Source organism: Sminthopsis crassicaudata, chromosome 2 (assembly GCF_048593235.1).
Source record: "Sminthopsis crassicaudata isolate SCR6 chromosome 2, ASM4859323v1, whole genome shotgun sequence".
Classification (NCBI taxonomy): domain Eukaryota; kingdom Metazoa; phylum Chordata; class Mammalia; order Dasyuromorphia; family Dasyuridae; genus Sminthopsis; species Sminthopsis crassicaudata.
The window spans coordinates 675,961,266-675,988,242 of record NC_133618.1 but is presented as its reverse complement, the minus strand read 5'-3'; the positions used below and the strand labels follow the sequence as shown (position 1 = coordinate 675,988,242).

Here is a 26,977-nt window from a genome sequence, read left to right as displayed (position 1 = left end):
CCCTGGAGAGCCAGGGTCACTCAACCCCCTGTAACTGGGGGCTCTCGAGGGGCCCGTCTACATAGCGGATGCCATTTCCACAACCAGAGTGCTCACAACAACAAAACCTGGTGAAATTACAAATCTGGCCCAATTGTTTAAAAATCCAAACCAAAAAAGTATCAATAGTTCTTTGAGCACGATGGCCAGACTCTTGGGGGGTTCTTTAGGCATTCTGGCTTCCAAAATACTTTAGAATATAGCTGAGAGCTGTGAGGTTGTGAGGCAATTTAAAATGTTTTGAAAAATGAAAAACACAAGCTACAGAATAACGTCTACCACGTTAGATAAGATGGCAGCACTTGTGGTCTGGGCGAAGGCCAACTTGGGCAATGATGTTCTTTCCCAACTTTCTTCCAACACTCTGAATGTGCAGGTGCCCATGGATCTGTGCACATGCACGATGAAGGAGCGGATCCTAGCGCTGGGAAAGTCAGTCCCAGAGCAGAATTGGGGTCAAAGTTGGGAGCAAAGTCCCGCCCCCGTCATAGCCTCGGTCTAAATCCGGAAGGTGACTCTTGCCATGGGGGGTCTGAGGGAGGAGGCGTACAAGAGCTGCGCTCCGGCACCTCTCCTCACCAACACATGGTGCCCACTGACACCCGCTCGGGGGGATGGGCTCATCCCTCTCCTAGCAGAAGGTCGACTGCTGGGAAACTTTTCACAGGAGGATGACAAATGATGAAGGAAGGGGAAGGAAGTGGAAACGGCAACATGGCTCTGGTGACAAAATTCAAGAACAGCCTGAGACCTCAGGGATGGGAAAGGAAGCGGTACAACCAGAGAGATGCCCTCAAGCTCAAGTGCCCAGGGGCCCCCAAATAGGGGTGAGGACAGTTGGAGAGCTCCTTACTGAGGGGCACGGTCAGTTCAGATCATCCGGGGTGCTCCCCATAGTGGCTGGGCAACTGGGAGCGAGAGCCCTCTGCACATGGGAAATCATTCCAGACATCCCGAAAACGTAAGACTTAGAAAGAGGCGGCTGGGCAGGGGCAGAGGTCAGGCCCCGGCTTCATGCAGGCTCCCCTTCTTCCTGCTCCATCTATCTTGGGTAAAACTTTTGGTTTTCTTTAAAATGAGAACAAGAGCCCTGCTTCAGAGGCCCCGAGGATCAAATGAGATGATGCAAGCAAACCTTAAAGGGCCACAGGAGCCCTGGCCACCATCACAGGCCCCTTCCTTCTCCCGGGTCTTCCATCACATTGGGGAGGTGACCTCCACTCACCTGGAATAAGGTCGTATCCAACTCAGCTCTCGTAGCCTTAACAAGGAGAACCAAGTTCTGACCCTTCCCCATTCCACGTGGCCCAACCCAATTTTCCCAAACTCTCAAAATCCCCAGCAAGGACTCCCCCATCCCACCCGGGAACACGAACAAGAAAAAGCCCACTTTTTTATTTAATCTAGTTTTTCATTTAATTTTAACAATACAGTGAATAAATACTGAGTTGAGTAAGCCTGGCGCCATTCACCCACCTTGGCCCTTGTGGTTGACTTCTTTTGCTGCGATCACTTTGTTTATAACGGTCTGCAGGAAATCATTCTCCCCTGCCACCCTGGGTGAAAAACGGGATGATAGGTTCAGCTGCTTGTGTCGAATGACGTCGTCCAAAGCTAGCCTGGAGGGTGCGCGGGACGACCAACACCACGGGAGACAAGGGGGCACGGGGAACCACAAGCCACCGTAACAAGGGGACACGAGAGATGGTCGTCATTGAGTGGTGACAGAGAGCCGGGTATTAGTCAACGCAGGACAGAGGGGCGGGCAGAGAAGCAACAAGAAAGACACAGGAAGATCATTGATCAGGACGATACTCCACTGGTCGAGAGGCAAAGCCAATCGGGGGGGCCCTCGGGCCCTAGCACACACACGCGCGGCGGGGGCCCACCCGTCACGGGCCGCCTGGCACGGGAGGACGGGGCCGCACAGAAACTCAAGGGAGATTCTGCACCCTGAATCATCTCTAGACACACTTTAGGTAGCAGAGAACACATGATTCGAAGGAAAAAACACAGGAGACAAAAAAACTCTCAACACAGATATGCTGCTTCTCCTTCCTCCCAGAGACAGCTGGCTCTACGTGGAGGCAAAGAGAATCCACCCCAAGGCGTTAGGATAACACCGAGTGGAAAACAGGAAAGCGGGCCCGTTATAAACAAACCCGAAGAGTTACAAAGGTTGTTTAAGTCCCGCGCCAACCCTGCGCCAACGGGACAGATGTTGGGACCAGAGAATGAGGACGAAGGAGCAACATGTGGCCGGAGAGAAGAGGGAGAGAATCTGCCACACGTGAGGAAGGGATGTCCGAGACAGCCATCAAGGAGATGGGAAGGCGGCACTCGGGCCACGCTGTCACCCCTGTGAAGGATGCTTCAATTTACTACCAACGGAGAGAAAGAAATACATGGGGCAGCCTTCCCAGCATGTCTTCCATAGGGCAATAAATCAGTTTTAATGGATTAAAAGATGATTTCATTACCCTGGTACCTAGGTCTTCCACAAAGACCCAGTTATACAAATTGTTTTACTATTAAAATCATGTTAAGCTTTTATCTGCAGTGTCGGATTATTTACCAGGCACTGGGAGGGGTCACAAATTACAGTAAAGATTTAGCATCCGACGTTGTAAAAAACGGGACACTTTACTAAAGAGATTGTGGTAAACTGGGCCATTAGGTAGGTGCTTAATAGAGTCTATCATCTTCCTTGAAAGGGAGTTATTCTGGAATTCATCGCTAGCCTCCCAACAATAACACTTCCCTTTTTTGAACCCGAGTTTCTCCAACTGATCCTGTTTGCTGATAAATTATTTCAGTTTAATAGTATATTAAGTCACTGTCAAGTTAGCAAGAGACTCAGTAGAAAACAGTAATAACATTAAAGAAAATGAAAATAGTTGCATGTTTTAATTTTAGGAAAATGTTATCTCTCATTTTCCCTCCCATATACAAAAGTCCCAAAGTGTTTTCTCAATCGTGTTCCCCTGTATCACTTTTCATTAGATACTGTTCCTAAAAACCAACAAAATGGCTTTCTTCCCTAAATAGATGGGCTAAAAATGAAGGTGAGTTATGAATTCTCTAACAATTGGCTTTTTTCCCCCTTGGTTCTTGATTCTTTCTAAAAAAGCACAGAATCACAGGTCCTAGGGAGTGGGAAGGTAGCCCTAACCAAGCATCACGGGGTCCTCCCTTCCTACTGGCCAAAGAGGCACGGTATTCTTGTCCCCATTTCACAGATGAAATAAATGGGGAAGAGTGCTGGGACGGAGATGAGACTCCAGGCCAGCCTCCCACTGGAATATTTTTTCCATCTAAGTTCCCAGAAGATAAAATTACCAGAGGGAACAAGCTCAAATGACCCAAGTAATGAGGACCAGGTCTTCGCCTGGTAGAACTTACAAAATCTAGGGGTCACGGACAGATGTTCTCAACAAAGCCGGACCCCTTGAACCCGGATCTGCGTGAGAGAAGGCCGAGTTCCAGGGTCTGACAGTCGTACGGCGTCGGCTCGCAAAGCCATGAGCCCCATCCCAAGCTTTCCCTTCTGTCCTCGGTGGAACATGAGGTGTACCAAACACAACCTCCAAATGCTCCAGGCACCTGGACTCAATTCGTCTCATTAATTCTTCCCACAGAATCTATTAACGAATCACTCTTCGGCTCCCATCGCTACGGACATGAAGCCTTCTAGGATCCCACCTGCCTCTTGCCTCCCTCCAAGGAGTTTCTGGCCAAAACTAGGTACCAACAGGTGAGGGTTGACTTCAGATAAACACGCCCTGAAGGACTGGAAGGAGAGACTACTGAGAGGGTAACTGGGCACCACCCAGAAGGCTTTGCCACTTGACAAAATAATGAGGTCCTCGGTATTTAGTGGCCGGGTGGATTGCTTTATAAGGAGACAGCTAAATTCTATGGGATATTTTATATAAAATTACATTTACACAGCATTGTTTGGAAAATAATAATCAAATACATTGAGACACAATTACGTCTAGAATGAAAGAAATCATCATTTAAGTCTTTCCACCTAGGTGACGCTGTGTCCACCAAAGTAAGAGAAAGAGTGTATATAAGAGGGGACAACGTTCCGTAGAACCTACGAGTGAATGAATGAGAAAGCCTTTATTAAGCCTGTACTCTGGGCCAAGCCTTGCGCTAAGCCTTGAGGATGCAAAACAAAAACTATGCTATTTCTATTCTCTAAATAAAAGACAAATGAATTTTGGACGGAAAAACATATAGATGGCATGCAAATATGGGCAAATTTCCCTCTTAAGACACTCGGCTTTCTGAAGCTAACTTGGAGGTGAATATGACAAACAGCCCTCCCCCGAGTCACACTGCCCGGGGCTATCCCAGTGCCATACTTACGGCTGAAATGGAATGAAGTGCTGCTTGTCTTCATCGTCTACTTTCCCATTAATTATATCTGTGACGTCCATCACTGCGACAAGAGAGATGGAAGACTTGCTTAAATAATTAATTCTTTGGTTCTGAGGACCCAAATATCCTTCACTATCCTATGCTCAAGTGTAAACGTTTTCCATGGAGAGCCAAGACATTTTAAAGATATCAACAATGATAACAATGAACATTAATAGGGTATTTTAAGGTTCGCCAAGTAACTGGCATCCTGAGGGTGTTCCAAAAGTCTTCATGAAGTTTTAAGAGGGACACTGACACTTTTAGCTTTAAATGGTTTAAAACCCTGTGCTCCCTCATTGATGCTCACAAAAAGCCTATGAGACAGGTGCCAACAGTGAAAATGATAAGTGCGGTAAGTCAAAGGAGCAGGCCTTGTGGAGCAGGCCATGTGGAGCAGGCCTTGTGGAGCAGGCCTTGTGGAGCAGGCCATGTGGAGCAGGCCTTGTGGAGCAGGCCTTGTGGAGCAGGCCATGTGGAGCAGGCCTTGTGGAGCAGGCCTTGTGGAGCAGGCCATGTGGAGCAGGCCATGTGGAGCAGGCCTTGTGGAGCAGGCCATGTGGAGCAGGCCTTGTGGAGCAGGCCAGAGTCATTGAATCAGCTCTCTACTCCTGAGAGCCCCTCTTCTCACAGTCTGTCCCTTGAGCCGACCCCTGCTAAGGCCCGGCACCAGGCCCGCTCATGCTCACATCTCTCTGTCTCATACCTCTATGCTCTCACCAGAGCATTCTCTAAGCCAGTGGTCCTCAAACTTTTTAAATAGGGGCCAGTTCACTGTCCCTCAGACTGTGGGAGGGCCGGACTATAGTAAAAACAGAACCTCACACTCTTTCTCCACCCCTCGGCCCATTTGTCATAGCCCGGGGTGCTGCATAAACATCCTCAGCGGCCACGTCTGGGCCAGGGGCTGTAGTTTGAGAACCCCTGCTCTAAGCCCTCACCGCACCTCCCAGCCCAAGGCTGGGAGATGCCAAGGGCATCTGAAGGCCATTCTCTAGTTCCTCTACAGAACATCCCTCTATTCTTGCCCTTCCCAGAAGCCCTAGACTGAAACTGAACTAACAATCAAATCCTGAAATAAATCTTAAATGGAGCAGAAATGGGTTACTTACAGAGTCTGCCATTTATAAAGCTTTTTTTTTCTTCTCCCAAGTTTTTTAACCTAAAATTTTGCTCTAAAACTTAAATTATTCTCCAATGGGCATACCTCAAATGTTGACATAACAAAGTACTCTGCTCCAAGGAGGCTTTCCAAAGAGATTTTACTCCCTTTAGGCGTGGGCACATATTTAGAATTGTTGGCAAAACCCGGAGGACCTGTTCATTCTGCCACATGGCAAATTATGTGGCCCTCCCGTGTGCCAACTCATGTAACAAGATCCTGGCACACAGATCACCAGTCAAAATATTTTCTAACACGTTTACATAATCAGCCTCGAGGGACCTGGCAGAGCGGGAGTGGAGGGGCTTCTAATCTTGGTCATGAAAAGGAGCTGCTATAACTCTACCGGAAGATCCCAAAGGTGGCTTCCGAACTGAAAAATTAAATTATTAGAATAATAATCGACATTTATACAGATATACGTATAAATATCTGCAATGTACAGATGGAGACATATACAGGGATATTTACATAGCTGTATGGGTATCCATATAAATGTCAGATATCTGTATATCTCAAAATGATCAAATATCCATACAGACATGGTATACACACATAAGCATACAAACATGCATAGACACAGCTATAGAAACATGTGGTGGGCAGAAGGGAGTTGGGTCCATACCTGTAATCTCAACAATGTGGAGGTGGTGGAATTTGAACCCAGCTCCTTCTGATACTGACTTTGAACCTTAATGCCTTGTACCAGGCTGCTCATGTGCCTCATGCAGCTAATTATTTCAGTATCTCCTCTGGGGCTCCAGTTGGGAAGCAGAATCACCACCGGACCTCGCCAGAGCGGGGCGTCTCTGATCTCATCCCACCAAGGCCTCCCCGCACACTCCCTGCTTCTCAGCACTGCTTCTCCCTTCCCCCTTTCTAGGCAAACTCCATTCCGGGAGGATCTGCCCACTTCCCAAGGGTTTCCATGGATGCCAATGGACATATGGGGTGGGGCACAGAAAAGGCCAAATTAACATCAGAATCAGCAGCCCTGTGCCATCTTGGCCAAGTCACTCCACTTGGGACCGACTTCAGTTTCCTTCTCTGCACAAAGAAGGGGTGTAACTGGACAAAATGGCAGACTCTAGCCTCCAAGACTATATCCATTGGCTGCACTGCCACCCCGTGTCTCTAAAATGGGCCAATGGAAGATCAACGTTTCTGTTGGGTGGTAAAGTAAGGACCACAATCCCAACAGTACAGTCTGCACGAATTTCTAGTCCAAGGTGAAAATTCTGCCATTGTGTCAGTATACCACACACACACACACACACACACACACACACACACACACACACACACCTTCCTGAATTCCAGAATTGAGGAAGAACAAGCTCTCGACATTCCCCTCGAAGCCTGTTTGACGAGCTACACCCTCTCCACCTCCCTGTCTCTCTGTTTCTCCTCTCTCTCTCCTCTGTCTCTGTTTCTCTTTCTCTCTCTGTCTCATCTCTATCTGAATGTCCCTCTGTCACTGTCTCTCTCTCTCTCTCTCTAGCATAGAAACTGCCCACAAACAGAACAGTCCATTTCTCCTTGACCACTTCTGGGCAGGAGCCTTGTCTACCTGAGTAATTTCCCTTCCTTCTGCAGCCTCCAGATATTCCCCACTCCATCTATCAGTGACAGCTGAGTACTCGAACCCCACTAACCTGATTTCCCACTTTTCAGACTTAAAATGTAGGTCAGAGTCTTCCCCAGGATGGATGTGATCAATTTTAAAAATCAAAAGGGTGATTTAGGTTTCAAATCCCCCAATCCGAGCACTAAAGGCCAGGATAAACCTTTCAACCACCAAAAAGCCTCAAACCATCTCCTGCTTTCGCAGAAAGGCCCAAGAAGTCCACACTGGCCACCATTATCACATTCCCATTCCCAGGAAGACCGCTAGAGAGAACAGGCGCAGAAATCATACCCGCGACGCCAAAGGGTCTCCGTAAGCCGGAGGTGAGCTTGCGGGTATGGTTGTCGCGAAGCTCCATGCGCCCGACCCGGACGATCTGGCACACGAAGCTAATCTTCTCCCTTTTCAGATCTTTGCTGCCAAGGTCCTGGAAAAATGAATTTCCATAAATTATTCTGGAGAACCATCATTCAACCGAATTTCAATTGCAATGGTCAGCTAGGAAGATGGATCCCTGTTCTTTTCCCGTAACTATTTCTAGCATCTCAATAAGTTATCCACACAGAGATCACACAAAAATATCAGGGGAAGAATAATCTATTCTTATCAGGCAGAGAAGATACAACTGTCACAGGGGAGGGCTTTATCTGTTCTCCAAATACGTATCATGGTAGTTGGAAGAAATCTCAGGACTGATAATGTAAAGATTCACTCAACATCCTCCCACCCTAACTCAGCTTAACCCCAAATTGTGAACATATTTTTGGGAAAAGGAATAAAAGGATGAATCAGGTTAGAATGGAGAATTAATTTTTGTGGAAGAAACAGGTATACTTACAGTGAATACAGCTCGTAAATTATGTAATCTGTCTATGTCTTTGGGTAACCCTGAACTTGACCAACGGACCAGATAGTTTTCACTAAAAAAAAAAAAAGAAAAAAGAAAAGAAAAAATAAATTAATTTCCCTTATTGAAAATGGGATAAAACCAGTATTTCTTTTTTTTTTATTATCTTTATTTATTGTTTGTTTTTTAATAGCTTTTTATTTATCAGATATATGCATGGGTAATTTTTCAGCATTGACAGTTCCAATTTTTCCCCTTTCCCTCTCCCCTCTCCCCCAGATGGCAGGTTGACCAATACATATTAAATATGTAAAAGTATAAGTTAAATACAATATATGTATACATATCCATCCAGCAAAACCAGTATTTCATATCAACCTGCTCATCAACAACGAAACAGTGTCAAAATCCTAGGTTAACAGTCTTTTTCAATAAAGAATACAATACAAGGAAAGACAAAACCATGGTGATAAGGGGAAATGCAGGGATGTATCTAAGCTCTCCCAGATTCCCTTCCCAGCAACTTAACACCTCAAAACAAATTCTGGAGTAGAGGATGGGGCAATATAAATTTCTAGCCCAAGGCAATTTAAAAGGTGGGCAGGAAAGGTTGCTACACCAGGTTGAGAGTGGAATTCAGTCCATTCAGTTCAAAGAGCTCAAAAAAGAATTGTAAAAATGAAGTGAGACAATAAATGAGAGTTATGCAAGAAAACCTTTAAAAAAAAAGAATCAACAACTTGGTAAAAAGAGATACAAAAAAATGCTAAAAGAAATAATATTTTAAAAACTAAAATAGATTAAATCAAGAAACATAAAAATGTGTTAAAGAGAAGAACTTAAAAAATGGAATTGGTCAGGAAGAAAAAAGAGGCACAAAAATTCATTGAAGAAAATAATTCCTTAAAAATTAGAATTGTACAAATGGAATGATTTCATGACACATCAAGAAACAAAACAAAATTGGAAAAAGAACAGACTGGGAAAATATTTGGAGGGAAGATAATAGGGGTCAGCTAGATGGCGCAGTGAATAGAGCATTGCTCTGGAGTCAAGAGGACTTGAATTCCAATCCAGTCTCAAACATTTACTTCCTGGTTTTGAGACCCTGGGCAAGTCCCTCAACCCTAAAATATATATTTTTAGAATTTTTACACTACCTAAAAGCCATGACCAAAAACCCTATACATTATCTTATAAGAAATTATCTATCTGCCATAAAAGAGGCAAGAAAAAGATTTTACAGTGGAGGGAAAGGGGAGTGGGAAGTAGAGAGGAAGTGATCCTTACTGTCATCAGAATTGGCTCAAAGAGGAAATAGATAGACTTCTATACACAATTGATCATGTATGCTATCTTATCCTATAGGAAAGTAAGAGGGGAAAGGAATACAAGATAGCGGAGGCGGAGGGAGGAAAATGATAAAAGGGAGGGAAGCGTTGGGGAAGGATAGTCAGAAGCAAAACACTTTAAAGAGGCATAGGGTGAAAGGAGAGAGAAAGTACAATAAATGGAAAGGAAATACAACAACAGCCATTGAGAAAAAGAATTTTGAGCAAATTTCTCTGCTAAGACCCCATTTCTCAAATATTTATGAAATAGGTCAAACTCGTAAAAAATAAGAGCCATTCCCCAAGTGATAAATAACCAAAAGATACACTTTTCAGATGAAGCAATCAAAGCAAACTATACAACCATATTATATATATGCTTGAACTCACTATTGATTGTACTAATTACAATTTACATTGAAATAATTCTGAAATACAGGTCATACCTATTAAGTTGGCTAATAAGCCAGAAAAGAAAAATGGCAAACGTAGGAGGGAAGTGGGAAAAACAAGACACTAATGCATTGTTGGTGGAATTGTAAACTAATCCAACCATTCTTCACAGCAATTTGGAACTATGGCCAAAAGGACCTTTGACCTAACAATACCATCGCTAGGCAATTATCTCAAAAAAGATTTAAAAAAAAAAAGACCTATATGTAAAAAAATATTTATAACAGCTCTTTTCTCAGGACAAAGAATTGGAAATTGATGGGATGCCAATCAATTGGTGAATGGCTGAACAAATTGTGGTATGTGATTGTGATAAAATACTATTATGCTATAAAAAATGATGAGCAGGATGTTCTCAGAAAAACCTGAAAAGACTTCCATGAGCTGATGCAAAGGAAACTCTACTGAACACAAAGAAACGGCAATATTTTTAAATGATCACCTAGAAATGACTTGACTATTCTCAACAATACGATGGTCTAAGACAACTCTGAAGGACTTTGATGAAAAATGATATACATACCCAGAAGAAAGACCTGACTGTGTCTGAATACAGATTAAAGACTACTTTTTTCCTTTATTGTACTTGAGGATTTGTGAGAAGGTTTTGGTTTGTTGGAGTTTGGATTCTGTTTTTTTTTTTTTTTTTTTTTTTTTTGTGAGGGGGTGTCAATATTCTGTTTTCTTTCACAACATGACTTTCATAGAAAGGTTCCACACATGCCTTCTCCATGAGGTAAGGGGGAAGAGAAGAAGTCAAAGTCTTCAAAACAAATATTTTAAATTGTTTTACATGTAAATGGGGAAAATATAATACTAAATAATGAAAAAAAAAAAGAAAAGAAAACATTACAAATAAATGTTAGTTGACCTTTTTTTTAAAGGAAGGAAAGAAATTATCAAGGAAAACTGCCCAGATATGCTAAAACCAGTGGGTGAAATAGAGATCCTGAAAGAGATCCCAAAACGAAAACTTCAGGAATAATATAGCTGCATTCCAAAGCTCCCAGAATGAGGAAAAAAATGTTGCAAACAACGAGAAAAGAACAATTCAAATATTGGAGAGTCACAAACAGAATAAAACAAGACTTAGCGGCTTCTACGTTAGAGGACAGTTGGGTTTGGAATATGATATTCCAGAGGCCAAAGGAGCTAGGATTACAACAAAGAATAAACTATGCAGCAAAAGTGAATATAATCTATTGGGGGGGAAAAAAACACATTCAGTGAAACAAAGGACTTTCGAGCAAAGGAGAGAGGAAAAAATGCATTAAGAAAAAAGGAAAGGAAGAGGGAAAATGGGGTACATGAAAAAGCTTTTACAAAGGATGGGAAGATAGGGGATTTGAAGGAAGAGCTGGAATCTTATGCTGAAAAATGTTGCCCTTGTCCAGAGAAAGAACTAATAGAATCTGAATGCAAACCAAAACATAATTTTTTTTTTACTTTTTTTTTTCTTTTTGGTTTATTGTTTTGATCTGTGCTTTCTTTCACAACAAGATTAAGATAGAAATAAGTTTTGCATGACTGCACATGCACAGCTTATATCAGATTGTTGCCTTCTCCAGCAGGGTAGAAGGGAGGAAGGGAGAGAATTGGGAATTCAAAGTTTTTTTAAAAAATAATGTTTTTAAAATAGTCATAACATGTTATTGAGGAAAAGGAGACTTTTTTTTCAAAATGAAAAATACAAAACACTGGATATCTGCCATGTTTTCTCTCTGCTGAGGATCTTCAAAAGGTAGGTTTTGAGCCATTTCCCATCATTCATACTAAAGCAAACATTAACAGCTACTATCTGATCCAACCATAAATTATGATTATAATCAATAATATTTTAGATCCTAGAATAAATAAAAAATGGCCAACCATGTCCTATGTATGGCAGGTTTAAAGGCAAAGAAAACCCCAGTCCCTCCCTGTGATGGTCCTGTTTATCCTGTCAAATCCCATAGGAATGGGCTGACACCATTCATCTCCTCCTCATAGTTTTGTTTGTCCTCAGGGGGCCCCAAAGAAGTCCTCAGGGAGCCAAAGGGGACTCTGTGCCTCAATGCTTTTGGCCAAAGTTACCTGGGGGATAGCAACCTGTCATGTGACCCTTTCTAGGAGAAAAGGCATTTGCATCCCGGTAGTATTTTAAGTTTGGTAGATTTCAAGCAAACCTACAACCTCAGTTTCCCCATCTGTAAAATGAAGCCATGGGTGTTTTCCAGCTCGAAGCCTCTGAACATTCTCTTGCCCAGAACAGCCCCTTTTCCATGGAGTTTTGGTGGGCAGGACAGCTGTTGGTCCCATGTTACAGATGGGAACACGGAGGCACAACATGAAGTGATCTGTTCATGTCCCAGGGCTAGCACTGCTTGGGGGCAGGAGGTCAGCCTGGTGCTGCCTGACAGTGGGACAGCCTCCCGCTGCTCCCCACAGGCTCCCCACCCTCGGGTTCCAGCCTTCCCAAAAAGCTGGGAAAGCCCAAAAAAGGCTGGGGGTGAGAACCTTGCTTGCTGTGCCTTAGTCTGGTGGGGGGGACCCCACTTGGGCCATTGTCCTCTGAGTGTCAAGATCTGTCTCCATCGAACAGCTTTTATGGGTGTTTATCTTCCTAGGCCCAGGGGCCTCTCCACATACCAGGGGCCCCACGCCCACCCCAAGATGGCGGCCGGGGAGCCCCTCACCTGATGAACTTGGACTCCAGGGGATCGTAGAGAGACATGAGCACTTCGGCGTCTTCTCCGATCTTGCAAACTACGTTCTTCAGATTGACCAGCAGGGCGAAGGAGGGCGTGGCGGCGAACCTGGCTTGTCTGTTAATGTCCATGTTCTGCCTCTGAGACTAGAGTGGGGGAGGGGAAGAGCAATGAGAGACCCACCCGAGAGCCCCCCCAGTAAACTGAGGGGGTGAAGGAGTCCCCCCACGACACAAGGACCAAGGCTTCACACGGAACATCTCCTCTGAAGGACTCTTAGCGAGCCCCCCACGAGGCCAACATTGACCCAAACTGCTCCACACATGGCCCGCAGCAGCTGTCTGAAGTCCACACTTACTGGGCGGTCAGTGGGCTGGGTCTCAGTCACTCTCTGTCAAATGAGGGACTAAGATATCTCCTGGTCTTAGATCCCAGCAGTGAGGGAGAGGAAGAGCAGAGTTAGACCCAGAGCTGCTCTCCTGGAGGTGTGCCTACAGTGAGGGAACTCCCTCCCGGGTGGATGATTCCTTCTGGGTAGAAGAGCCCTCCCTGATGGACAATCCCTCCAGGATAAACAACCCCTCCCGGGCGGAAGATCCCTCCTGGTGGATTACCAACTCCAAAGGAGTTGAACAATGAACATCCAGTGACCGGTACATGGTCATCCAGCCAGAATATTCTTAAGCCAGGGCTCACAGCGAGGTCTTCCTGACTCCCTGGGAGAGCAGCCTTTATTCCCGTGACTCTCCTCCCACCCGGATCAGGACTATTCCAGTCCGGCCACTACGTGAACCCCAAATCACCCCCAGAGCCCCGAGGGCCCCGCCCCACTTCTCCCCCAACTTTCCCGAAGCTACATAACATCCCATCCACTTTCCATGAGGGCTTTTTCTTTTCCCCACTTTAAATCCCAACATACACAAATCACTCAATTGGACACAACCCATCGTGTGAGAAGCTGCCTCCTGAGACTCCCCCGAACTTGACAGACGTCAGGACCCTGGCCCACCCCACAGGAGTCGCCCTTCCCGCGGAGCGTGCCCAAGGCCGACTCACCTTTTCTTCTCGCAATCTTTCTTCGACTTGCTTGGAGGCGATTTCATGCGCTCGGAAGAGGCTTATGGTACTGGTCAGCTCTGGATCTAATATGTTTCCATCTTCATCCCGGACAACCAGATCCAAATCCAGAACTCTACAACGAGAAGAATTCACTGATATATCTCAAAGAAGGGTCATCATTCGGTCAGCATCGTGTACCGGACCAACCGTGGGCCCACGGCGTCACCAGAGAAACCTGCGGGACTCCCCGGCCCAGGATGCTTTTCTTTGAATCGTTTTTCATTAACTCAAAATACATTCCATTCTTTGAAAAAGAAATCCAACCTAAAGCTCAGGATCACTGCAATAAATAGTTCCCTTTGCAAGGAAGTGTATCAGACTCGCCAGACTCTAAAAGTCATTATAAGGAAGATAAAATACCCATCTCTCCTCGGTGTGGAAAGGTGGGGGCGAGCGCTGCACCAGGCTTGCTGGCTCCATTGCTTTTACTCAGCGTTTGGCTTTGCGATAAGGAAGGCTTCTTGGAGCTGGGAAGTATATCAGCGCGAGCCCTCCACACTCAAATGGAACGCAGCCACCAGAATACAGAAGCAGGTAGGAAAACACTTAAAATGGCTCTGATTAAATGGGCCCAGTGGAGAAAAAGCCAGCCTGGAAGATCAACTTTAGTCCCTCCTCCGACACCAAAATTTACTCCTTGTACTATGACCTCAATGTACAAAGGGGAGAGAAAGCGCCACCGGGCATCAGCAGAAAGTCAACACGAGGAGCTCCTCCCTACCGTCGGGAAATCTGGGGTTCGTGCAAAATCAGAATTAAGAAAAAGCAGCAAGAAAAGAACACACTAAAGCCCAAGATGGTCAATTGATTCTATTCTATACACCCAGAAAGTTAAATTTGCCTGTTTCTTTGTGGGGGTCTGCGGGATGGAGAATGGAAAAAAAACAAAGGAAGGTTTAAGTACATCAAAGGAAAGGAAAGTGCCCTGGAAGGATGGGAGTCGGGGGGATCCAGTATAAAACCTGCAGGCTCCCACATCAGCGGATACGGGCTTCAAATCTTTTACCCCTTTTCTGTATAATGGGCTCCTTGTAGCTTGTAGCTTTAGGTCTGGGACTTAAATGCACCTAAATGACACCATTTCTTTCTCAGACTCATTCCCAGGATCAAACACCTTTCCTTCCTTGTACAAAGGGAGTAACTAGACTAGAGCCTTTTAAATGCCGCTTTGTCCTGTGGGATCCCCAAGTGTCAGCCTGGGAATTACCCAGAATGGCTTTAACCTCCTCCTTGGCCAGATGTTCAGACGCCGCTGCCCAACATAAAATGTCAGCAGCATCTCAGTTCTACTTGGTGGCAACCAGCCTGCATCAGGAAGAAAGCTTCTTCACAGGCACGTCCATCCACCCAAAAAAAATAAATAATGATAATAGGTCGATTTTTTTTTTTTTAAGAATTAAAATTAAAATATAAATAAAGCATTTAATCTATAATATTCACATAAAATCTAGGGGAGCACACTAACCAGAAATTCCCAGCATTCTACAAATGAGGTACCTCTTAATCGAGAAATTGGCTTTTCTCATTGGCCTTTACTACGTTAATAACCAAAATGGACATTATAGACTCCCTCTTACCTCCATTGTCTCAGATGGTTAAGGAAAAGACAATTTGAAACAGGGATTGGAAATCAAGATATAATGACAGCTCTCCCAAAATCCATCTCCCCAGCCAGCCAGAAGCCGCCCCTTTGGCAAGAGTCGGGCCTAACCCAGAGAAAAGTCCTGACACATGTTGAACACGAATGAGTATTTAAACAGCGATTACGGAGCCACGGTAGTATTTGCGAGGCAATTAATGGAATTAATGTTATCTTTTCATAACCGCTGGAAACATGTGCCTGCTTGTGAAGAACAGGGGACCGGCACGGCCGTCCGCTGGAGGCAGGCTGCCTGGCGGAGAAATATCTCCAGAGTCATCCCGCGTTCAGCGCCGGGCGGCTCGGAACCCAGCCTGAGACAGCCCTCGCTCTGCGGAGAGCTCGGGTCTGGGGGTGTCGGCGGGGACGCCCTCTGCTTCTCTGTTCTAAAACACATCTGTATGCAACAGCAACAGCTCACTAGAATCACAAGGTCTGTAGGGCAGGAAAGACCCTCGGAGAGGGGGAGCGGACCACCGCCCGAGAGCGGCCGGGGCCGCAGAGCCCAGCGTCCGACCCCTGCATTTCACAGATGAGGAAATGGCAGCCCAGGGATTGGACCCTGGACCTCTGAGTCAGGATCCACATCCTTTTCTTCACCCCACGGGCTGTAGCCACGCCCACTCAGGATCCCCTCCAGGGCCCACAGGGGTCTTCAGGAAGTCCCCAAGACCGACATTGTCCATCTGCATGGACAGAGAACGGAGCTCAGGGTGGAGACCCTCTTGCTTTTGGCAATTTCTAACTGGGCATTCCATCAATCAAGGGAAATTTATTGAGCACCTGCTGTATAAAAGTCGTGACCTCGGTGAGGGGAATACAAGCAAACAAAAATTAAGCCCTTAAGGAGCTTATGATCTACCAGGCAACATATACCCATAATAATATCTCAGGTATTTGGGGATTGTCGGACCAGATCCTAACAAGAGCAATGAGATGAGTGAGCAATTGGACAGCCTGCAGGTTTGCAAGAGCAGTTAGTTTTACGTATTGTTTCATTTGTGCAGGGAAACTCCAGGGAAGAAATCACATCCACTGAGGCAGCTCAGGACCTCCTCCGGGAGGTGCAGTCCTGGTATAGTCCAGGAAGGCTGCCTGGAGCTCTGGGGGAAGAGGCGGCCTGCCCGGCTCACACAGCAGGATGCCAAGGTGGCAGGACTTGAATCCAGAGCCTGAGATCCAGGCCAGATCTGTCCTCTCTCGTCCTCCCAGACAAAATGGATCCAAAGCAAGACAAAGTCATTTCAGGAAAATCACTTTTTCTCTCTAAATATCCATTTCTTTGTCCATAGAATGAGAATTATTGAAGCAATCTCCCCAAGCTCATGAGCTCAAATGAAAAGATAGAATACTAAGTAAACTTTATAAGAATAAATCAATGGATGATGATGGAGAGGATGATGATGATTATATCATCTCTGCCATCACCATCCTGGAACCGGAGCCACATTTTTCTGACTTTCCTCTTAAGTTTATCTCTGAAAACTGGAACAGCCCGAGCTCCGGGCCAATCCCGGGGGGACCGCCAGCTGCCAAGTCTGGGTCAGTGCCGTACAGCTGCCCCGAGATCTCTGGGGACAGAACGCTTCCGGAAGGCTTTTTTTATTGAATCTTCACCTCCTTCCTTCAATAACAGGATTACACCACGACAGAAGATACTTTAGCTGCTGCCCTCGGCCAAATTAAGCAAGTTCTCTCCGAGTACAAGTTCAGAACGCATTACGCCAAGAAAAAAATAAGATCCGTGCCCAGAAAATCTGGCCTGATGCAGGGTGGTATTTTCTGTACAAGTTCCACATAAACAACTTCACATCCATCCAAACTTCCATACAACTCCGTAGTCGTGACAACAGGAAATACTTTCCTGTTCCGAGTTAGAGAAATACTAGCCCAGAAACCAGTTGTTCTCTTGAGCTGACGGGCCCTCCCTCAACAAGAAGGAATGACCAGACTCTGGATTCCCAGGCTCAATAAATACCGAGACTGGAGAATGTAAACGAGCCACTTTCAAAGGAGAAATTCACGTGGATCAATGACCAGACAATTCCAGAATCCGAGGGCTGGAAGGGCTCTCAGCAGCTTCCTCATCCCACTCGCACGCAAAAGGAATTCCCACTTTGATCTCCCCCACACCTATCAGTGCAGCCTCCACCGGAAGGCCCCCAAACAGGGGAATGGCCATCTCTCTAAGCGGCACGTTGTCCCTCCTCAGTACGGCCTGCTATACTGCGGGAGGCATGGATCAGAACGCGCACGCGCTCGTGTGTGTGTGTGTGTGTGTGTGTGTGTGTGTGTGTGTGTGTGTGTATAATACATATATAATTATACATATACACATGATACACACACATTTTATATATATCATATATATTATATATAATTATACACAGATATACATACATCCTACGAGTCAGGCATTCTCACTGCAAATCCTACAGCCAAAGAGATTGGGTTTCTGGGCTGGTTACAGCTTCTCGGGGTCTTAGGATTACCCCTGAGGTGTCATGGGTGACTAATAGCACTGGCTGGAACCCTTATCTTTATTCTTCCCTCCCCCAACATTATCAGTTGAGAATCAATTGAGTTTTAATTACTCGGTGTTAGAACCTCAAGCCTAAATAGACCTTTCTCCCCTCACAAGAGCCATCTTTAACACGCTCCTCCCAATGGCTGCTATTGCCCACTAAGACTAGATTACCCTTGATAATGTGATTAACAAAAATAATGCAAAAGGAATTAGCAAAGACCTTCGGAATTCTGATCCATGCAGTGACCGACTTTAAACTGATGAGGATGAGCCATCCAGGAGGGGTGGTAGCCTACCTAGGCAGAATGGGGCATTTGTTTTCAGAGGGACACCATGTGTTGACTGACTTTTCTCAGTTATTTCTTTGTCACAACTTAGGGCTCTGCTTGGGATGTCTACTTGGGAAGTCTCCAAGATGAAACAAGATGAACAAGGAAGACTAGGGAAGAAAGGAGATGTTCTCTGCAGCAGGACTAATTTCATGACTCCCCCATTCAGTTTTGAGACCCCATATGGGGGTGCAAACCGCAGTTTAAGAAGCTGGGCTCCCCAGGATTAAGGCCCCACGTCAAACTTTCTGACTAGTATGGGCAGTTTCGGACCAGATCTCTCTGCATATGTCTCTTAGGTTTCTGACCCTGCCCCGAGAGAACTCATCATTTTGGAAAGCAAAATCACTATTTCCACCCCTGGGATTTGGGGCCTCTAACACAAAGCTGGGCCCGCCTGACCAAGATTTTGGGCAGAGGTGGCACCAGTCAACCCACCAGGGAAAAGGGAGCAGCCTCAACAAACCTGTTTCCGTAATCAATCTTCGCTGTGACCTTCTTTTTTAGCTCCTTAAGCTCATCTTGGGGTAAGGTCCCCGAAAGAATCTGGGACCGCCATTCGATGAGATCGTAAATCATGTGTCGGACACTTCGGAACATTTCCCTGTTATCTTGCTGTTGGGATGAGAAGGAAACAGAGAGAAAAGAGAGTGAGCTGTTCAATTTAAATTAAAATATATATACAAATGGGCAGTGGTCAGCTCCACTTAGCATTGAACTGTGATTTGAAGACAATTTTCTACCATATAAGCAAAAATTGGTCAATTCATTTGGTGCCTCGACAAGGCTTTAAAAGAAAAATAAACTGAATTGTAGACTAAAACTTCTTCTCAAAAACTCATCCAGAGCCCCAGAGGATCCATCAATGAGCCAAGAATTAGGCTGGAAAGTAGATGCACCAGGTCAAGGGCTTCTGGATCCCCTGCGACTGAGCTCCCCCATCTTTCTCCCAGTCCTTCCTTCCTCATCTCTGCCTGGACAACCTATGGCCTCCATCACATCGCCTCATGGTGATGCCTGTCCCACCTCCAGGGCCGTTCCTCTCAGCCACCATTCTGGCTTCTTTTGACACAAGAAACTGAACTGAAACCTCAGAATCACTGGTTTTCCAACTTGCTTCTTGACTGACCCCCTTCTTCCCTCTCCCCTCAGGCTTCTAGAAGTTCTTCAAGGACATTCTCTCTCCCCTGGGCAAGGAGGGCTCTGATTTTCCCACAGTTCTGAGCAGGTGATACAGTTATAACATGTGACAGACAGACTGCTGTGGACATAGGCAACCACAGAGCACTTGGAGGGGAGGTTTAGATCTCCTGTAGAGAAACCGAGGCCTCTGCTGGCAACCCCATGAAAAAGAAAGGGACACGGAGATCACGTGCTTGTTTACTCACTCACACACTCACACTGACACATTTACACACATACACACACACTCACAGTCACACTCACACACTGACACATTTACAAACATACACAGTCACACCCACACACTCACATACACAGTCACACTCACACACACAATCACACACATATACACACTCACAGTCACACTCACACACTGACACATTTACACACACACACAAACACTCAGTCACACTCACACACTTACACATTTACACACACACACAAACAGTCACACTCACACACTGACACATTTACAAACATACACAGTCACATACACACTCACATACAGTCACACACAATCACACACATATACACTTACAGTCACACACACTGACACATTTACAAACATACACACACTCACATACACAGTCACACACACACTCACACACATATACACACTCAGTCACACTCACACACTGACACATTTATAAACATAAACACACCCACATACACAGTCACACACACACACACACACACACACACACACACACAAAATCACTCACAGACTCTTCCACACTCACAATCACTCAGTTATGCCCCGCCACCACACTAGTTAAATATAACAAACTACCTGCACTCCGCCCTATTCTTGTGTACAGTAGAATGGCATTTTTCAAAGCATCAGAGACTGAGGAAGAAGGCTCCCTTCTCCCCAAGCTTCAGCCCGGCCAGGGACGATCTCCGCCCTCTTTCCCACCTCTTGCTCTGGGATCAGAAACAGAATCGGCCCAACTACTGGTTTTAGAAAGCAGGGTGTCCGTTTTGTGGCTCCCTCTCCAACCCTGCAACACCCTTCGCGGGCCTCCAAGACGCTCTCCCTGCTGTCTCCTTTGACTGGAATGGAAGTTCCCGGAAGGCAGGACTTAAGGTCTCCCAAGAAACTGTGAATACCCGTGCCACACATTAATTTATGAACCACGTCATCCTTGGGACTAACACCTTACACACAGCTCAATCGCACCATGAACAAGCGGTGTAGACAGGACACTATGCCAGGACCACGTGACTGATCATGAAAATCCCGCTCCGGAGGAGTAAAAGAAATGGGCCACAACTGAAGCCGTTCCACCCTGTGCGTCCTTTGTCCCTTATGCTTGGTCTAAGCATTCTTAGGCAACAATGTTCCCCCAGTACATCCAGCATCGAGAAGAAAGTGACTCACAACGTAAAGCTGCCGCCATATTATCGACCATTCCCTCAGAGTGGTGGTCACCTCCTGGATCAGCGGAAGCTCACTGGGGATGACCGTTTCATGTTGGCTGAAAATGGAACAGTATAAGTTAGAATGAGCAGGTGTTAGCACTCACATCTCGTCTGTTCTCTGTCTGGCCGGGGCACAAAGCATCCAGTAATAAAACCAATGGAAAGCCATCGTATAAATCTTAGCTAGTAACTACTTTTGTCACACCATGGCTCTTGTCGGCTCCATCTCAGATCCAGGGGATCATCAGGTTAGAGACTGAGCAGAAGGACCTTCTTCATTCCACAGTGTCTAAGATTCTAAGTGGCTGGTAAGGTGGGTCATAAGGTGGGTCTTATGGGGGCGGAGGGGTGTGACATCCTGCCCACAATACAGCAGCACGAGGGTCCTCAGTCAGTGGACTGACACACAAGCTTGCACCAGATCCTGATGAACAGCAATGGACAACTCCTGAAGATCCCTAACCGGGAGGGATGGGATCGAAGGATGACTGATCTTGACTGTCCTGGGCAGAGTGAGTTTGGAAAGGGAGGCGGGAGACCAGAAGGTGATGGGAGGCATCCACAGGGAGTTGGAATTAGAAATGGAAATGAAGAAGGCGGGAAAAAGATGCAGTGCAGAAAGAAGGGGGGATGTCAAATGGAAAGCAGCCTTTACGTGGCCTCCCCTGGGGAAGGCAGCAGAGTAGCAAGGGAGGAAGAGGAGAAGGACTCCATGAAAGAAGGGATATGAGTCTCTTCATGTGGTAACAAAGGTCTAAGGGAGATGAAGAGCAGGCTAAGACAGAATGGGGTGCTCCACGTTGCACTCTGTAGTGTCATGGAAGAAAGGGAATCGGGATTCCTTGGCTCAGCCACTTAAGACTTGGGTGAGCTTAAGATTTCCCTTGCTAAGGCTCAGCCTCCTTACATATAAAAAATGGAGGCCCTGAACTGATGGACACTAAGTCTGTTTCAGCTCTAGGACCCACAGAGGCCACAGACTCACTGGTGCCTGGACAAAGGCACCAAGGACCACAAGTCAAGGACCAAGAGCTGTGCCCAGATCAGTGGACAAGGAAGAGGAGCCAGACTCCATCTGCACCACGTGCAAACGCGGCCACGTTTGGGCAGCGTGGACTTGGGCTCCTGGAGCAGGCCCCAATCTCCACAGCACTCGTTATTAAGAGTCACATACGATTAGGTTCAACGAATTCCCATCTGATGATGATGGACAGGTATCTTTTGGAACACTCTGAGCCTGAGACGCCTCTAATGAAGATTTAATTCAGTCGACATCACGAGTCTGTGCAAGTTGCAGGTGGCAGATTCTCTCCTGGATTCTTCCTTCCTTTGGAACTTCAACTATTAAGCATTTTCCCTGCCTAGAAAAAGGCCCCCTCGCAGGTCATGGCCACTTTTACACCTCGAAATTATCTGCTTTTAAATTATGCATCGAGCAACCGGGACCCCCCGGCTAGGCCGTTCTGGCCGGTCAAAGTGCCAGACTCGGAAAGACAATTTTGTAATCAGCCAAAGAAATGTCATTATGCAGCAATCATATGATTAGTAATTTTATAATTTACATATTTAACTGAGTGTGAAGGTGTAGTTGAGATAAAAAGGGAAAACAGTTTAATGCTGCCTCCTTCACCGTGATGAAGAGGCACCTGGCTAAGAGCTTCCCGTCTTCCCGATGTCCTCTTTATGGCCCGATCCATCAGCTCTCTGACCTTTAGGAAACATACATCAAACTGGACACGGCGTAAAAGTCATCTCTAAGATGATTCAGGCCAGTTTTAATGATCTTGTGATGGAGAGAGACATCTTCACCCAGAGAAGACTGAATGTGAATCACAGCATAGCATTTTTGCTTTTGTGCTGTTGTTTGCTTTTATTTTATTTCCTTTCTCATTTTTTTTTCCCTTTTTGATCTGATTTTTCCTGTGCAGCAAGGTAACTGTATAAACATACATTGCATTTAACATATATTTTACCTTGTTTAACATATATTGGATTACTTGGAGGAAGAGGTGGAGGAAGTGGAGGGGAAATTGGTTTTGCAAGGGTTAATGCTGAAAAATGATCCAAGTATATGTTTTGAAAATAAACAGCTTTAATTAAAAAAAAAAAGTCATCTCTAAGAGGCTGTGTCCACAGCAGGGTTTCGCCCTAAATGAGACTGCTGCGGTTGATGGGCGGGAACACCTCTCGACAAAGGGACTCAGGACATAGGAATGTGCGGGGAAAAGTTGTGAGTCACTGATGGTGGGAGCCACACAGGAAGCCTGCCCCGAGCAGAAAGCGCCCGGCTCTGAGACACAGCCACAGATGGGGAAACCCGGCTCTAAGAAAGGCCCAGCTCATGTGACAACCAAAATATGACCAGAAATTCACCTTCCTTCCTCCTCCAAAAAGGGTCAGATTGGCCTCGGCCTAGTGAAGCTTAATAATGACTCTTAAATTCCAAAACTGCACTCACCCTTTTCCTTCTACTATCGCTTCCTTTAGGTGAATGTATGAAGCAGGAAATATGCCCTGGGAGAGAAAGAAAGAAACAAAAGTTAACGTAAATATGAAGCAGATGCATATGGACAATTCTGCATCAATGGAGAATATGGAAGCTCACGTTGTACCCACATGATCACAACAATCACAGTTTTCTAGTATTTTACACCGTCTCATCTGATTCTCATAAGGTTCCAGGAATCAGTTATTACGATGATCCCATTTTACAGAAGAGGAAATGGATCCTCAGACAACCTTCCCAACATCAAACTATTTAAATTCCAAGCCAAAGCTTCCCAATTCCAAGTTTCAACCACCATATCATACCCTTGGTTTTTCAAAAGACATGATGAAAGGGAAACAAACATTTAAAATTTAAATCTGTGAAAAGAATCTGAACCCAGCCATCCCCAAAAAGGAATAAAAATGCAAATAATGATTTTCATTAAAAGACTTTTTCTCTCTTTTTTATTCTCTGTGAACCCATCCATCCCCAAAAAGGAATAAAAATTTAAATAATAATTTCCATTAAAAGACTTTTTCTCTCTTTTTTATTCTCTGTGACATGAGCTAGGAGGTGAAGCCACACAGATCTGTGACTAGGAAGGTGATGTTTAAAAAAGCCATCAATAAAATATTCTAAAGTAAAATGAATTAAAGGCTTTTAAGCATTAAAAAAAAAAATGATCTGCACAAACCACAATGAGGTCAGTAAGACCTTAAAGGAATCAGGGAGCAATCTATCTTTCAGAGGAACAAATGTATACAATTATTCATCAGCAGGTGGGAGCCAACTTATGCCTTAGAAACACTTTTTTGGGGGGGGTGGAGAGGAGAAGGGAGGAAGGGATCCCTAATAACCATTCTCCTCCAATCACAAGAACGTAAAAAAATGAGGTCCATGAACCCGAGATGAGGAAGATGGCCTCATTGCCCAGCCCTGTGCGTGGGAAAAGATCAGCTTCTCAGCCCTTAGAAAGACTTAACACCAGAGACACGGAATGAATTAAAAGCAAACTTCCTTTCACAACGGGCCAAGCAAATCCCAGAAATGAGCACTGGCTGAGGGCCTGACTGGTCGGACCAGTTCTCAAGAACGGGAACCAGGGCATGGCTACACTTCAGAAAAGCACTGCCCAAGGATCCCTTTTAAAACTAAGGCAGGCAAGGGGGCTGCTGGAGGCAGAAACAAACCCAGCCTCAGATACCAACAGGCTAAAAAGATCAGTTGCATCCCTTCTCCTCTCTTGGTCTCAGTTTGCCCATCTATAAAATGGAAAGGGGAGAGGCTGGACTCCGGAGGTCTGTTTCTGCTCTCACCTGGAGGCTTGTCACAGTCTCCAGCCTCTCCCAGCACCGCGCTGCTATCTGAATCAGCTTCCTGTGATCTCACAGCCTCCCTTTTCTCTATGACCCTTAAAGGCCCCATATTGCCTACCAAACCAGCTCCTGATTCCAACATTCAAGATCTTCCCCACCATGTCTTACTTGAAGGGAAGACAAGAAAATCGTGCTAAAAGAGACGTCCCAAAGGGAGACGGGCTGCCTTGGGAAGAAATGAAGATTAACCAAGATAGTCTCAAAAACCATCAAAGATAGTGTCAAAAACCATCATCGATCGGGCCGGAGAGATAACGGCCTCTGTGGCAAAGGAATCACCCAGGAGATGCTCTCTAAGAAGCCTTCTCTTCCCAAGGACACAGTTGGGATGGCACAATGGCAGGGAGTCCCAATATTTGCCAGTGGAGCAAGAAAATGGAGCTGAAGTCCAAGGTTCAAGCCCATCCTCCAGCCTCAAGTACCTTGTGTGCAGGATCTAGGGCAGACCACCCCAATCTGGGCCTCAGTCTGCCATCTGAAAGATGGAGGTGATAACGCCAACACTGCCTACCCCACAGGACTCATAAAATGAGAGATTCAGGTTGGAAGAGGTTTTATCAATCACTCAGTCCAATCTGGAGCCCGTGATTTTTTAATATTATGACAATAGTATTTCAATATAATTGGCTTCTTTTATATAGTCTACGTGCTCTATTTTCTTTTACTCAGCTACAAATATGATGATTCTAGAGAGACTTCAGCAGAGAGAGAAAAGGAGTCCATAATAGTGAAAACCTAAGAACTTCCCTGCTCCATCCCATTTCTCATCCTCTTATAGGGAAGGAAAGCAACCCTAGCATGGCAACGTTTGCAATGGAAGCACAACTTAAATCCAGAAGCTCTGGCTGCAAGGATGGAGCAACAGCTGGGCCAATTAGGAGATAATGAGAACAAAAGGGAAAAAGTGAGACAGAAAAAAATCCACTCATACGTGGGCAGCCTGGCTCCGGACCACAGGGGCAAAGCTTCCAAAGCCGTCATTGGCTTTGGTGAAGCTCAAAGGAAAATGGGCCAGGTAAGAAGCCTGGAGCTCAGCAGAGAGAAGAGATCTGGACCCTGACCTTGGAAGAGCTATAAAAGTCAGTGACAAGAAGCGGGGGACAATGGCCGGCTGAAAAACCCTAAGAGCTTGAAAGCCACTTAGGCTCAGACCCAGAGCACTGAGCTGTCCTTCACGCAGGTGCTGAATGACCTCTGAGAAGCTCGGCCATCCTTCCACCGAGGTGAGCGCCTCCCACTGGGGATCCGGGGCTGTTGGTGTCCAGCCACCAAGCTGCCAGCAGCCTTCATCCCATGCTTTAAAGCAGATCATTTCTTAGATGCCCATCAAGGGGGAATGGCTAAACACGTTATGGTACACAAAGTAATGGAATATTATTGTTCTATAAAAAATGATGGATAAGCTGACTTCAGAAAGGCCTGGAAAGATTTACACGACCTGATGCTGAGCGAAACAAGCAGAACCAGGAATACACTGTATACAGAACAGCAAGACTGTGCGATGGTCAACTAGGAAAGACCTGGTTCTTCTCAGTGATCCAAGGCAATCCCAATAGACTTTGGACAGAAAATGCCGTCTGAATCCAAAAAAAAAAAAAGATCTGACTGAATGTAAATCAACACATGCACTGTTCACTTCTTTTTTCTGTTTTTTTTCCCTCTCCCATAGTTTTTTTCTTTTGTTCTGATCTTTCTCTCCCAACTTGATTCATACAATAGTGTGTATTAAAATAAATGGATAAAAGTTAAATAAATTGGGTCCTTTCTTTTTCTAAACTAGAAGTGACCAAAGAATGCCAAAAGATGGGTGTTGTTTCCCAGGTTTAAAAGAGGAAAAATTGAGACGACTTACCTTTTTAGACTTTTTTCTCAAAGTATATCCTCTGTACCACCCTAAAGAAAGAGAAAAAGGAGAATAAGAAATCAATCCATCCAAACAGTAAAAGGCGTACACTATCTACTACTGTACTAGCAACTGAAAATAGCAGAAAATGCACATCACACTAGTCAAGAAATCACATCAACAAGCATTTATTATGCACTTACTGTTATGTCAGGAAGTGTGCTAAGCCATGGGGATATAAGGAAAGGCAAAAAAATAATGTGGATCGATCTAATGGTAGAAACAGCATACAAACAATTCTGTCTACACAAGATACCACCAGGATAAGAATGTAGGTACTAATCAATAGTCAACAAATCTGTGAACCAACAACAATACTAATCAAATACATTAGAACTGTATGCAGAAAAAGAGTCAATAGGCTCTAAAATAGGTCTTCTTGGAATCAGTATTTGAACTTTAGTGAAAAAATACAATG

At 45.3% G+C, this 26,977-nt stretch overlaps 1 protein-coding gene across 2 annotated transcripts in view; it reads right to left on the bottom strand.

Moving 5' to 3' along the window:
• DOCK1 (dedicator of cytokinesis 1) overlaps positions 1–26,977 on the bottom strand; it is a 465,334-nt gene that overhangs the window by 394,250 nt on the left and 44,107 nt on the right. Inside the window, exons 3-12 of one of the 2 annotated variants that reach the window (XM_074297159.1) lie at positions 26,509–26,549; positions 23,251–23,306; positions 20,752–20,848; positions 18,655–18,803; positions 13,631–13,766; positions 12,563–12,720; positions 8,095–8,176; positions 7,548–7,683; positions 4,417–4,489; positions 1,516–1,658 (exon numbers count right to left, since the gene is read on the bottom strand). In XM_074297159.1, coding sequence (XP_074153260.1) covers positions 1,516–1,658; positions 4,417–4,489; positions 7,548–7,683; positions 8,095–8,176; positions 12,563–12,720; positions 13,631–13,766; positions 18,655–18,803; positions 20,752–20,848; positions 23,251–23,306; positions 26,509–26,549 — 1,071 coding nt within the window. The remainder of the gene's footprint in view (positions 1–1,515; positions 1,659–4,416; positions 4,490–7,547; positions 7,684–8,094; positions 8,177–12,562; positions 12,721–13,630; positions 13,767–18,654; positions 18,804–20,751; positions 20,849–23,250; positions 23,307–26,508; positions 26,550–26,977) is intronic. The other variant, XM_074297160.1, reaches the window with a different exon arrangement.